This window comes from Nestor notabilis, unplaced genomic scaffold (assembly GCF_000696875.1).
Source record: "Nestor notabilis isolate BGI_N333 unplaced genomic scaffold, ASM69687v1 scaffold1667, whole genome shotgun sequence".
In the NCBI taxonomy this organism is placed as follows: Eukaryota; Metazoa; Chordata; class Aves; order Psittaciformes; family Psittacidae; genus Nestor; species Nestor notabilis.
Window position 1 is genome coordinate 27109 of NW_009937581.1, and position 15604 is coordinate 42712.

At 37.5% G+C, this 15604-nt stretch overlaps 1 protein-coding gene across 1 annotated transcript in view; it reads right to left on the bottom strand.

Moving 5' to 3' along the window:
• UBE3C (ubiquitin protein ligase E3C) overlaps window positions 1-15604 on the bottom strand; it is a 63779-nt gene that overhangs the window by 16804 nt on the left and 31371 nt on the right. Inside the window, exons 17-18 of the mRNA XM_010018875.1 lie at window positions 12631-12763; window positions 9347-9594 (exon numbers count right to left, since the gene is read on the bottom strand). Coding sequence (XP_010017177.1) covers window positions 9347-9594; window positions 12631-12763 — 381 coding nt within the window. The remainder of the gene's footprint in view (window positions 1-9346; window positions 9595-12630; window positions 12764-15604) is intronic.

Sequence of the window (15604 nt, forward strand, 5' to 3'; positions counted from 1 at the left end):
TGTCAGATTAATTATCTGCCAGATGAAGCTGCACCATTAGAATATACTTAGGTATGTACTTTAACATAATACAAGGTCACATTCTCCCCACAGAAGTGGTCCTCTTCCCCCCCAGCAGCCAATGAGTAACAACACTGAAGGAGGAAACTGGTTGTTCTTGGAGGGAGGTGACTTCTTTCTGTTTGACTAAGTCTAAAGTTCCTATTCATACACTGCTTCAAGAGATGAAAGCCAGCAAGTCTAACCAATATATATTTCAAAACTAACCTCAAATTTCAAGTACTCTCATCCTTTGGTGAAACTCTCCTTTAACTCCTGTGGTCATCACTGATAGGACCAATGCCACCCTATGTGATGAATTCTCAGAGTTCACGTTCCCAACTTTCCTATCTAAAGAGCCCCTTGACTTCACTGTCTCTCATCCTGTAGTCCCACAAACTGCAATTTACATAAAGGAAAAAATGCAGACAGGAAGTCATGAAAGGAGCAACTGGTGGCCAAACATGACATTAGACTTCTAATCTCTAACACTGGGTGGGAGGGTGGGGCACAGGACAACACACAACACTACAAACACCTTAATAGAGCCTATTATACTTCTGCCTCGTCAAAAAGCTGGGAGTACTAGCATTTCACTCCCATGGAAACACAATTTGGAGATGAAAGCTTGGAGCAAGAGACTAGTCTGAAGCACAGACAGGGATGTCTACATCAAGGGCATTCACACAAGCCATGAGCACTATAATGCCTGTAGGGTGACGCATTCCCAGTAGCTAAAAGCTTAGCCTGCTGAAAGGGCCAACCTGGATTTCCCAGCATACAGGTTAAGAATGCTCTTTAGGCAAAATTATGGTATCTCTAGATGGGAACAAATTACTTTTGCTACTCTTCACCCCAGTGTTTTCCCAAGTATCTCAATATATTTGCTAGCCTTTTTTCTTTTTTTAGGGTTGTTTTTTTGTGGTTTTTTTTTAAATGGTTAGAAGAAGCTTTTCTGGTTAAAAGGCCAAGAGCAATTACTTCACTATGGAAGAAGTAGTATTCAGTAAAAGGAACTTCATGCACCTCCCTCCCCCTCTGTGTGTGAATGCCTGGAGAAGACACCAGTATATTAAAAACAAGCAAAATAACAGAAGACCTACTGTGGTTAATAGGTTTTGACTTCACACACAAAGCACACAGTCTGGAGTCTATTGTTTGTCTTTCAAACAATATCAGCTAGTTGTGATTACAGTACAGTTCAACTGTAATTGATGGCAACATGGACTAGCTACGAAAGCCTTTACTCCGTGACACAGACCACAACTCGGTTATCTAAAGTGAAAAATATTATGTTCATATACTTAGATATACTGAATGCATTCATTAAACACCTGTAATGTGGGGCACAAGGAATGGTTCTTTAAGGCAGACAACTTTCAGAATATAGGCTGACAATTAGTAGCTTTAATATATTGCGGAAGAAAGATCTCAGCTGGAAGGACAAATGTACACAGTACATACTAAGAGAAGAAAAAAACTTACAGCTCTCTGGAGAAGGAGGGCTTTTTCTTGTTTTCAAAATAATGCAAGTAATATTGTACTGGGACTATACATGGTAACTATCACACTATTATTTAAGCACTACATGGTCAGAGAAGGTATTGTCCAGGTATGGCCCCCCCTTTTAGGAAACAGCTCTTTGGAAAATGAAGACTTTGTGCTACATTTTAAAATGACAAAATTTAAGCCAGTTTAGTCACTGCACACAAATCACTGTATACAGGAGAGGTTACATGAGCATTACAACACGTTGAATACGGTTCAAATTGTGTAAACAAATTCCCAGATGAACCAACTAAACCTCCCTGACTGTGAGGCAGCTTTTGTGCCTTTACTTACATTTTCAGGTCTATGATTAATTCTCTCATTTATTATTTTAACTAAAATCTCTCAAGAAAATAATTAGTTGGTCATTGCTCCCACCTTCCATTAATCCTTTACAACCCAGAACTGTATTTTAAAACATAAACAATGCTAAAGTCATACCCCAAGAAAGACACACAGTACCGCCTGGGTTGCAGCAGTAAATGACTGGGCTTAAATTCAGTTATTTCCCTAATCAGCCCCCAAGACCATAACCCTTTCTATTTCAGTCATTTTAAACAGTTACTATTAAATAATACTTAGCACTTACAGAGTGCAATAGATCTTCAAAGCTGTACAGAACCATTAATAAAAATGATAGAAAAATAGCAAAACCATTAGAACTTCCTTCTACCTTATTATTTATATCCTAGAAATATCTCATCACACCCACAAAGCTTTTGGGGCCAACAAAGCCTCTTCTAGCCCAATAAAAAGATAAAACTAAAAATATGTTACATTAAAATTAATATGTACTTGTATTTTCAAAGCATTTTTAAAGCTAGCATTTAGTAGAAGATAATTTCTTACAGATATACTTAATGTGCTTTAAAGTGAGGAAAAACAAACTGATACTCTTTCTAATGTCAATATGGTAAAATAAACCTAATGCTATCAAGTGTATGTCACAATGCAGTGTACATCTGCTGCCTGGTAGTCTTAAGTTACTGTTCCTCAGTTCTCAAAGCAATACAATAGCAGAGACACCTAGATGTCTTGGTATCACCATAGTAATGGAAAGTTTGGTACATTATCTTCCCTGTTTGACTGCAAAAATTCATACTGCACTATTTGTTCAAATAATGAATACCTCTTCTGTATTTTAAGAAAGCAAGAGTCCAAAATTCCACAGCTAGATGCTTGTAATTAGGCTTCTGAGGGAGCTCTATTAACATCCCTTGCGGCAGTGCTAGTATCCTCTAAGTTATTAATGTCCCCACCCCCCAAAAAATAAAACCTTTTGTAAGTTGTTTTTACTTCCAATTTCCCACCTACTGGGAATTGGAAGGTCAGTAAATACAAGTCCACAGAAGTTCCAGAGACTTGGGGTAGCAAGACTCAGATACAAAAGGCCCACCTGACAAATTTGCTGCGGTCAGTGTAAACACCCGAAATGGACTGCAGGTGCATGATAAGCATAAAGCAAACTCACAACTGACTCATGAACACATTACCATAACAATGTAGGAATCCATTTCCAAAGACTCCATTGAAACATATCAGGTATAATGACCTTGACTTAGTTTTTAATTTAAAAATGGAAAGTCACGCTAGCCTTTTTACTCTAAGAATTTAGGACATATGTAATTTTATTACATGAATTTTTATTACCAAATAAAACATTCAGAAATGTTACTACTTGCAGAAAACCACCATTTCATCAGCTTGGTACTTTCTGTTTTAATAGGAACAGTTACCTTTGTAACTTTCACCATGTGTAAGATATAAATTGATATCAGTGTCATTTGTGGGGGTTTTGAGGGATAGGAGAGGTAAGGACAAGAACTACCTATGGATGCACTGGATAACTGAAAGTTATCAATTCACTACCGAAGTTCCAGTAAAGGCTTAATAGATTTTCTTGTCTCAAATTTAAACGTAATTTAGTAAGAGCTGAAGATATAAGATGGATCTGCTTCTAAGATAAATCTGTATTTTAACAGCAGTGAAATTAGTCATTTTTAAAGACCATTCAAGTAGAATAAAGAATTTCAGTAAATATTCCAAACCTAATTGATTGAAATGGACGTAGGTGTTCCCAACTGTGAAAAAAGATCAGGATACCATTACCACACACTCTAACTGTTTATTTATTCCCTGTCTAGGAACCTGATTTAGAGGCAATAAAATGCAATCAGTACACAAACCAGAAGCAGGAATCATCTGCTAATGGAACTTTTAATTGAGGAGTGACCACTGACATGAGGTAATTCTTTCCATGCAGAACTCCTTGCAAAGACCTCTATGCACTTTATCACGGTAAACAATCACTAACATATGCATTAAAGGAAATTTAAATACATTATGACCCAATAAATATCACAATCCATCAATACACACTTTTCTTTCCTAAAGATTTAGAGTTAAAATACCACATTTCAGTAGTCTTTTAGTGCTAGACATGTATTTACAAGGTTGCTACTAACATAGCTATTTGTAATCAAAAGATAATTGGTTATGTTAAATGAACCAGTACACAAAGGAATTGTCAAGCTGAATAACCATGTCAGGAAATAGATTCAGATTAGTTTATATCTACATTCATAAATCATGAAAAAACTCCCATAAGGTATCAATTTTGCTCTTACAATTGTGTTTCTGCATTGTAAACATATAATTATAAGAGCATGCCACTTTACATGTTAAATTTCTGGTTTGATTCCATTTCAGATGATTCAGGATTTTCTGAGACAAATGATCATCACGTAACTTGCTTTTAAGCAAAATGCTGAGTCTACAAAATCATGCGCAGGGTAACTGAAATTAATAAAATAAATTTTTTATAGAAATTACGTCCTCTTTGTATCAGTACCACTAATTCCAGACCTACCTTTCTAGATACTAGTAGTATGAATTTTGGCTGCAGTACTAATCAATTAACAGTTTACTGAGTTAAGCCAAACCAAAGTGGATCTTAATTAATTGGAGAGTAAGCAAAAGGAAAAGGTAGCCTAAAAATCAGAAGAAGAAAAAGAAAAAAAAGCCACCCTCCAACAGTCAACAAAGGACAAATAGCAGCACAACGCTTGACGCAGTATCCTACGAAATATTCATGTATACAAAACCCAGTTCTTCTCATTGCAGAGTTTTCTTGCTTTGTTTTCTCCCTACAAGCTTTTGGCACAGAAAGGGGGCACAAATATGTTACCAGAAATACTTGCTTGAAGGTTTTAACTCTATATGTGCAGCTTATAAATGATTTAAGAGTTTAGGATCTGATCCAGATCATGCTGTGAAAAGACTCCCATTGATTAAATCTGTTGTAGATAAGGCCCAAGGATGATTGAGTACTACTATAGTTTCTCTGCAAAATGGATACCGTGGACACTGCTATTCTTAGGATTATACCTTCCAGACAGGAATCATACCTTGTACAACAAATAAGCTATCACAGCTCTATACAAAGTTACAAACAGTAACCACAGGACACACTCTTAAGATATAGAAAAATATTCTTATTAATAATTAATGGTCCCGTATTTACTACTGGGGTAATAAAATTTGTATTTTATCTACTATTACCCTTCAAAAGCTTAATTTTACCAAAAGACATGTAACTTTTTTCAGTCATGTGTGTTTAAAAACATTCAGATATCTACAGAGAGCAGTCCATTATATCTTAAATCAGCATAATAACTTGTAAAAAGTCATATGCAAATAAACAAACTAAACCTTCATCAATGCAATATCCATCAGGCCATGTAAATTAATGACCTTCTATATAACAGTAATGATCAAAGACTAAACCTACATTGCCTCATCTATCCATCATCAAAACCCTACTAAAATTTCAAACTGGGTTTGCTCAGACCTTGCCGCTTCTTCTATCAAAGTTCTTTATCTGGATCCACAAAGGAGGAACTCATTTCAAAACTCATTTTGCTTTTTATACTGCTTTCCAACCATTTAAGACAAAAGCTAAGACTTGGGAGAAGAAATCTAAATCTTTTCAGAAAACTCTGGTGTCCTCCAAGGAGTGCAGATTCTATTGCTTAGTAAAAGAGACTTAAAATTGTATTTCAAAGATAGTGCGTATGTTCTTCAGAAACATCTATGTATGACTCACTAGTGCTCTTCAATATGCTGGAATAAGAGAACTGGAGATGGCAGCATTCAGTATAACCAAAGATCCTGAGCGTATTAGGCAAAAAATCACTAGTGTCACAGTCACTTTGTCAAAGGTGCAAAGACAATTATTGTAAAACATATTACATGCAAAAACTAGCAGGTTTATGTCAGAAAGGAAGAGGAAACCATAAAAATTATCATTCTAAGCTTTCTTTAGACTTCCTGCCATATTCTTAAACTAATGCTGATACTTCATGAAATTTAAGTAAATTGTCACAAGAATTAGCTACTTGATGTCAAGCAATTCCAAATGCGAAGAACATCCTTTTCCGCAGCATCTGCCACATTAACATCACTGAATAAATGCAAATGTGAACTGGAAATGGAGAAAGATAATAACAGTATCCAAGACCAAGTTTAGGTTTGAGCATGGTGAAATTCAGATTTTAATTCTGTATCTGTCACTGTTCTGCTGATCACTGTTTCTGCTGAAATGGTTAACAGGCGTTTTTACCCCTTCCAGATTTGCAGCAGACCATTCAAGAACCAGCATGGAGGAAATCCTTTTAAGATTTTCAGGTGTTGCTTCCAAACTTCCCTTCCCTGCCTATGTTGCTTGAAGTTTTGGCAGGCTGTCAAAATAGCAACTTTTGTGTTGTCCTAAGCCAAGTCCACTACACTGGAAGGCTGCAGCAAGAAAGTCTGCCCATGGAAAGGTTTTTAGTGCTGCCAGAACAACTACTGCATGTGGAAAGGAAGTTAAACCAAATCATGTGCCTCCCCACAGCCCAATCCCACCTCCCGAGAGAGCAAAAGGATTACAATGTCCCACCCATACTTCTGTGGCACCACAAAGAACGACAAGACTTCACTTTCCAGAGAGGACAACAAAGATAATTTGGGGCTGGAACACCTCTGTGTGAAAATCCCTGATAGCCCAGGACACCCCTCAGCTCTCAGGGGAAGCCTGGAACTCAGAAAGTCACTGCTATGCTTCCAGTGGGCAAAACTGGAAAGTTCAAGTTGCAAACCCTGCAGTGGTGGGAGACTGCTCCCAGAGGCATGCACGGTAAGCTGAGCTTCTACTTTTAAGGAAGAGAAAGGAAAAGCTTAAAAGGCACCGTTGTTAAAATAATATTTACATTACAGAGTTAAGTCACTGAAAGTTGAGAAATGTAAACTTTGGAAGTGTTTGAGTAGCTGTTGTTTAAGCAAACTTATTTCTGCCCCTCCCCCCCCCTTTTTTTCTTCTTAAGAATTATTTCAAACATAGGCAATTACATGATCACATTGTATTATTTCTACAAGACCTTCTGCTCATTCAGTGATCAGTAAAAGTTGCATGGACAGCGGTGCAATTTATATACTATACAGATTACAATTTCTTCAGTAACTACAAAAGCACACCCCAAAAATTGTCAGTAATTTATCCAAGGTTAAAATGATTTTTAAGATACACCATTTTTAAAGGCATGTTTTAAATTTTCAGATATTTCTGCTTCTGAACTGACCAATTAACACAGAAGACGTCAAGCTGTTAAAAAATTCCTGATGGGAAGAAAAACTGAATTAGGTGTAAATCTATGGTACTGAAAGTTAAATGCATTTGGGTGTTAGTATGAAATGGTTTCCAAGAGACAAAGAGTTTCTATAAATTATTATATTTTAATGTATTTGTTTTCTGATAACATTGAAACTTCTTATGTGAGGGTTTTTGGTGGCAGCACTCTTTACATAGTGGTTTCCACAAATAAGAAATTGCTGTGGATGCCCGATTGCTTCCTTTGCATTAGATCTACTTTGTTTACAAAGGGGCTTTTAATAATCCACTATTGCTCTCAAATAACCCTGTGCAAAGCATCAAATGGAAACATTTTTGAAAATGGATGAGTGAGTATTCAATAACTTAACTAAGATCACAATACCGGCAGGGTTTTAATAGTGTGGTCGTGCCTTATCTTTCTGTTTAGTTCATCAAGTCTCTAAATACACTACTAAAAAGGTGTCTGTGCACCTGGGTAGGGGTAATTATTAAGTAACACTGTCAATTCTTACTTTATGTAAACATACTGCAAATACAAAAACAATTTATGCTTTCCAAATGTTAAATAATAGATCTTCTAATATTAAAAAGACTAAAACCAAAACTATACTTGTAGCACTGTATGGGAGATAAAACACATTTTGCAACTTTAGTCTTTATGCTAATCTTTGAAATCCAGTTACAGAAGACAATGTGTTGTCTTGACAGAGGAAATTAAAGATTCAAAACTACAATTTATTTTTCTTGATAATATTTCAAAACTTCCCCTTAACAATTGACCCCTGCTCTGTTCCTTAGATAAATTCTAAACTAATTTTTGGAGTGAAGTAACTTCCTCACAATACCACAGCAGTATTTACTTATCCACTCCAAAAATCTATAGATGCAGAAAGAAAATGGAGCCTTGGATATGTAACATAGGTCATAATTACAAACTATTGTATTAGTAATGAATCCATCTCCCATTAGGAGCAGGAACATCCTTCAGAGATTATATTATTTTATTGAAATGGCTGACTTGAATTTTCATTATTTACCAAGTTTGTATATTGAAATAGCTAGGATGCGTTAGGAGAGAATTTGCCTACAAGGTAGCAGTTTAATCTCAATCTGTTGACTGGCAGATCTAAAGAACAGCGCTCTGTTTCCACAACTCTAGTTTGCCAACAACATCCTCTTAAACCACTTCCACCTACACTAAAAGGACATCCAACTATGTTAAATCTCACTGCAAGCCAGCAGGATTTTAGCCTCCAAAATACCTCAGGCAGTTAAATGGGACTTCTACATCTTAAATACCTTCAGGTTTAGACAGCTAAGAAGCAATCAATACATTTTTTTCTGAATTTGTATTCCAAACTTTGTCCCTCAATTATTAGCTTTACAAAAATTATTTCAAGGACTTAAAACGAAAGTGCCCCAGTACTAAAACTGACCATAAAAGAAAATTTAATGTAATGAATGTTTGTAATGGTTTCTCTTTTTTTCCTCCCTGCCCCTTCGCTTTTCATCAAGCCCAACAAGCGTATATTAGTCTCTGAACAGTCACACCAGCAAAATACCAGGGTGCAAAACACACAAAAAAACCCCCAAGCAGAATAAGTGAAACTTAGCTATCATATGGCATTAAAGTCTGGTAAATACTCATGGCAAATTTTAAATACTAGCAAGAATTGTACCTTATACAACTAGACACTATTTTTGAAAACATTAATTTCTTGTATTCCAAATGATGAAAATGTAACTGCAGTCAAATTCCAGAAAGCTCCAGGTTAAAAATCCCCCTAATCAGAGCAGTTCTATTAGCTTTAATCAGCTTTAAGGAAGACACTAAATACAGGAGCAGACATATGCACACTTTGCTTAGCTGGCAGTCACGGTATCTCTAATTCTCTGTACTACTCTAGTACGTAGCTTACTAAACTGTACCAGACATTTGGGCGATATGTAGAAATAATGTTCAGATCCAACATATGACAGTTATTCCTCCTCAATTCTGGAAAAACATGTAATTTTTTAACCCATCTACCCCTATACAAAAAGAAAACATAACATTACTGAACAATTCCAGTACTGCTATAGCTTTATATTATACAACACTGCTTTTACCTTTCCAAGCATTCTTCCAAGAAAGTAGTAATGTCGGGCGTAAGAGTCTCCAACGAGCATCTGGGCAGCAGGGTTGGGGTAAAGAAGTCCCTCATTGGTGGTCTTAAAAAATCCCTGGTTGGGGTTAAATCCTGATTTAAGTAGTTCATTCAGGAATTCTCTGAAAATGCCACCACCATCAATACCAGCTTCATCAAGACCATGTGCATTAAGTAAGTGAACACGAATGCGCTTTTTTAGGTCAGGTTCTGCAGAGAAAGGAGAGTCACAAATACAACTATCTGCTTGAATTTTGTTTGGATAAAAACACATGTATCTACACATGCAAACATATCTATACTAACTTTACATAAAAACACTGAACTAGTAAACAGTAGCAAAAACCTACTACTGGCTTGAATTTTGGCAAATTCAGTACGTGAAACTTGCTTTGAACAAAGGATCTTGCTGCAAGAGCCATCAAAAGATGGAATGGCAAGACATTTAGTAGAGGAAGGAAAAAAACCAAACCCACAGAATATTTTAAGAAGAACCAAGAATAATTTGAAAACTGTTTATATAAAATCCTTCTGTCTGAAAGGACCATCAATAAACCCTGCATTCCCTTAGAGGGGTTTATTGTTACGCTACACCATTATAGTATTTGAAATTAAACATAGTATTTTTGATACTCTGGACTCATTGCTATGTCACGTAATTCCAGTGAACAAGGTGTGGTAAAGTTGGACATGTTCCAAAGGCAGGTGTTCCACTTGTTTCATAGAATGCTGCTACTTGAGAAAAAAGCAATAATTAATTGTTGAACTATGTATATGTAACAAGGAAGAAGATCCTTTTTTCTCAATTCATGAAGGCTTCCCAAGATCTAACCAAATACACAACTTTTATGCAAATCCCTGTATTGACTACACTTGCATCCCAGCAAAGCAACCAGTAATTAACTAATAGCAATAAAACTTGCTAACACTTCCACGTGCTACAAATGCACACATTTTGGGTGGACAGTTGATGTTTATGAAGGTATCTTCAGCACCTTGTAGCAACAGAATTTCTCCTGAACCACCAAGTGTCTTTCTCCCGTTAGCAAATGTCCCTACATCTGCTACTAATTTCCCACTTCATACTTAATTATTTTTACCTATTAGTGTTTTGTTCAAGTTAAATGCTCTCCTACACAAAGATTCTGCTTCCTGTAAATAGCAGATGGCCATTTGTAGCCACAGGCACTGCAATAGGTCCGCTCACTCATCACCATTCAAAACAAGAAAACAGACCACTGGCAAAAGAGTCTAAAGCATACAGACACGCTTTGCCTAGAGACTCCTGAGATACAGAGCATTAATGTTAAATCTTTTATATATGGAAAATGTTGGTTCAGTGCTTTTTGGGGTCCTATGAAGACAACTATTTGCCTCTTCCTCTATGTACTGACAACCAGACTTTCAGCAAGGAGAGAAGAATGATCCTAGAACAAATTCATATGTCAGAACAGGTGATCAGGTAGAGGTGGACCCTCTGCAAAGCTGAGTTCGTTTTATAACTCATAACTAGAATGTAACTGAACTGTCACTGGAGTCCACTGGAGGCTATCGTGGAATATTCTGAAAATTACAGTTACAGGAATAAAAATGATAAAATGCTTGCACATTATTGAGCATGACAACCATATGAAAATATAAATCCACAAGAATCAACCTAGTACATTTCTGCTACTCCAAGATTGTTTTCTTAATAAACTTAATTATCTCAGTTAAGGTACTACAGAAACATTAACTTTGAACAGCTCTCTTCTCAGGGCCAGTAGACAAACTGGATGCCTCTTCCAAATCAATGTTCTTCACTCTCTCCTCATTAACTCTAGAACCTCATCTATCATCTGTTCAGTCTCCCAGATTGATTTTAGTTGATTCATTCTATAGTCTTGAAATCGTACTGGGAAATCCAAAGCCAGACACAGCTCATAAGTGCTGAAACTGTGAGTTATGTTCTTGCTAATACGGCCCAGTACGCAGTTAGCTTTCATCTCACCAAGGGGAACTCTTCATTTGTTCAATTTGTTGTCCACTATGAACCCCACAGTCCTTTACTGAAACAAAAACTTTCTAGCCAGTCAGTGCTCAGTTTGTACTGCTACAGGTACAGGATGTGGTCTTTCCTAAGCTTCATGAGGTTTCTGTAAGCCTTTTACTTCAGACTGTTGAGGGCCACTCAAGTGGCAACCTGACCTTCCAGTATACTGACTACTCCCCTCAATTTCCTATTGCCTGTGACCTCACTAATGGTGGAACACATCCCAGACTGTAGACTACGTTAAGCTTAGGAAACATGCATTCTAAAACTGTTTACTAGTTTAATAAAGCTACATGAAGTTGAAATGTAGTCTTCACAGAGAACGTGCTTCTCAGTTAAAGCTATCTTCTTATTAAACAAATAGGCTGGCTTGTCTGTTACATCACATTGCATTATTCAAAAGCTTAGACTGCAGTTTCTATACTGTATTTTCACATATCTGGGGAGAGAAGAAAGGGCAACACAACAGACCCAACTTTTTCTATTTTCCAATTCCAGAGTAAAAGAAATTAAGTATGATCTCCAGTAATTTTATACAAAACAAGAATACCAACACTACTTCCTCTCTGAAGTAAGTGGTCCTCCAGGAGGGAACTTATGTGGCACAGCAGGTGAAATTCACATGGCAAACCTTGAGTATTTGGCAAATATTCTTTTTATATGCAAAAATACCATACAGCTAATAAGGACTTCATTTTGACATGTTTTGTCTACACTGGAATTTTGGTTTCTAGAGTAGCTGCTGTCACACAAAATCACACTCGGGTATGATTTAAATCAACAGGGTAAAATATATACTTCTCCATACTATCAAAGTGTGCTGCATTAACATTATCAGCCATGCTATACCTAGCAAATCCGGTGCAGTCTAGATATATTTCTTGACACAGATTACCAAAGCAGATAGTATCTAATAAACTATAAAGATAAACATACAAACTGCAGTTTTATTGGCAGGTAAGTGGGAAGAAAAGCCCCACAAAAGTAGGTTTGAACTAAGGAAGGGTGTGTTCAAGAGACTGAGACTGCATTAATCAAGAAGAATGTGGATGAGAATTACTTTATGTAAAAATTGGGGAAGTTTAACTCTGTAAGAACTTTCACACCTTAGAGCTGATACACTTTTAATATCCTACTCAAGTAAGCAAGTAGTAACTACATGGTAAGAATGGTTAAATGTTAGAAACAAGCTGACAACTTAACTGTAAGCCTACCATTTTCAGGAGAAAGTTTATCATAAGCATCTTCATAAATATAGTTTCTTCTTATAGTGACATTAATTCCATCCAAAAATGGCCCATCTCCTTGAACTTCTTGCTTATCAGCATAGATAAGTCTTTGAAAAATCTGTTAAAATGAGTGAAAAGAGAAATCATGTCATTGTGCAGATCTAAATACTCAATAAGAAATGGTTATTCACTACTATTACTGTCCTTTGATTTGCTTCTGGGCACTCACTTTCAAGTGATTTGTCTTCTCTTTCACTGAGCTTCAGAATTATAATACAGAACCATGTCACAGGAAAGAGGGGACAGACATGCAGAAAACTTTTTTGTGCTAAGGTATCATCTTCAGTTCTTCCTACTTAAAAAGGCAGATCTACAGACATTGTGTCAGCGATTACAAATTCCTCTCCCTAACTTGCAGAGTCCTGAAATGCAAAGTACTCAAAAACAAAGGAGAAAACTCCTATGAATATTCTGCACACACAGGGGCCATCCTCAAACTAGTAAGTAATTTTTTGTAAGGCTTACTTACAAGAAACTAGGTATCTGTTCTCTCAGGAGCAGTGAGCAAATAATTCAAAGCACAACAGTGGATAGCACTGTCATATTAAACAAAGAACTAATTCAAAAAATATCAGCTGAAGTATAAATTGAACTTCACATTTTCCCTTCGCAAGTCTTCATAACAGGAACATGTTACAGTTCACCTGAAGAGTAACTGTAGCTAACTGAATTTCTCTACCAAGATTTTGCATGGGATGGGGCTGCCCAATGCCTAATAATGTTCGGTATACCCTCAATGCAAAGATTGTCTGTCCTCTCTTGCTTCTTTCCCATATTCAATAAATAATCTAGCACACTTTCCAAGGGATGTAATCTCCCAATAATATCACAAACTGCTTTCTTAACTAAGAAGATTAAGGAAGAGTCTCCAGTGATGTTTAAAAACAACAAATGTACCATGGAAGAACAACAAGTGTACTATGGAAGAGGAAAATCTGACAACAGAAGACAAACCACCCAGTGGATGACAAATCAGCTGGATGGCCATATGAAGAGAGACGTAGTCAAGAGCTCAATGTCCAACTGGAGACCAGTAACAAGTGGTGTCCCTCACGGGTTACTGTCGGGACCGATCCTGTTCAACATCTTTGTCGGTGACATGGACAGCGGGATTGATGCCCCCTCAGCAAGTCTGCCGATGACACCAAGCTGTGTGGCTCGGTTGATACGCTGGAGGGAAGGGATGCCATCCAGAGGGACCTGGACACGCTTGCGAGGTGGGCTGATGCCAACCTCATGAAGTTAAACCAAGCCAAGTGCAAGGTCCTACACCTGGGTCAGGGCAACCCCAGGCACAGCTGCAGGTTGGGCAGAGAAGAGATTCAGAGCAGCCCTGTGAAGAAGGACTTGGGGGTGGTGGTTGATGAGAAGCTTGACATAAGCCAGCTACACTGTGCACTTGCAGCCCAGAAACCAACCATATCCTGGGCTGCATCAAAAGAAGCATGACCAGCAGGTCAAAGGAGGTGATCCTGCCCCTCTACTCTGCTCTTGTGAGACCTCACTTGGAGTATAGTGTGCAGTTCTGGTGTCCTCAACATAAGAAGGACATAGAGCTGTTGGAGCAAGTCGCGAGAAGGGCCACGAGGATGATAAGGGGGCTGGAGCACGAAGACAGGCTGAGAAAGTTGGGGCTGCTCAGCCTGGAGAAGAGAAGGCTGCGTGGAGACCTCATAGCAGCCTTCCAGTATCTGAAGGGGGCCTATAAGGATGCCAAAGAAGGACTCTTCTTCAGGGACTGTACTGATAGGTCAAGGGGTAACGGGTTTAAACAGGGGAAGTTCAGGTTAGATATATGGAAGAAATTCTTTACTGTGAGGGTAGCAAGGCACTGGAACAGGCTGCCCAAAGAAGTGGCTCCATCCCTGGCAGTGTCCAAGGCCAGGCTGGACAGAGCCTTGGATGACATGGTCTAGGGTGAGGCATCCCTGCCCAAGGTTTGTGAACCAAACAAGGTTTTATGAATCCCAGAAACTTAACATATATGCATCTCAACATAGCTTTAAGAAGTCCACAGGTTGTAGACAGTGGCTAAATCGTGACAAAGAGATCCCTGCTTGAGGTCACTTTCAACTGTTTACCTGTTATCCTGGTGCAATGTTGCCCATGCAGTATTAAGATGTTTTGTGAGAACAACTGTATCATATAAGCCTGGAAGAGCACTCCTTTTCTATCAAAGCTGTCACTATCTTATTTGAGATACTGATTTACTTTACCTATGGAACTATTCTTCATTCCCTTGAGGGTGCCTTGCCACTTAGTGCTTCCAAGACAATCAGTAAGCAGTTTTTAAGTAACTGATACTGTTGAACAGTTCAGAAAAGCAGTTCAGAAAAAAAAAAAGGCATAACAGAATAAGAGCTTTAAAAATGTATGATGCAAACTAAAACAGGTAATAGAACAATTACATATTTAAAATCTAGAGAACATTCAAAAGCAAATCCAATAGTACAAGAATTTGCAAGTTTTAAACTACATAGTCTAATTAAAGTTCATCTAGTCAGCTGTGAGTGCAGAATTTTAATCTCTAGGCGTTATTTTCCCAAAATGGACATCCATCATCTCATCCTGAGTAAATCAACACAACGCACAAAGGTCTCCAGTCTTGACCTTGCAATCTGTTTATTACAGATATACAACTAGTTAGTGCTCTGCTTACCACAAGAGGGTGCAATCATGTAGATCAATCATTGAATCAGGACTGCAGTTTAATATGAACATACAATTGCTCTCATGTATCTTGGAATACGTGTTTCTAATTTTAATGCAGTTATTATAAAGGGTAATATAACTAGTAAAAGAAGAGAAAAGTAATTAAGTTCACATGTTCAATTGCCACATGAGTACTGAAGAAAAACAGCATGGCCTATCATGTCCTTCTGTAGGGACAATCACATAG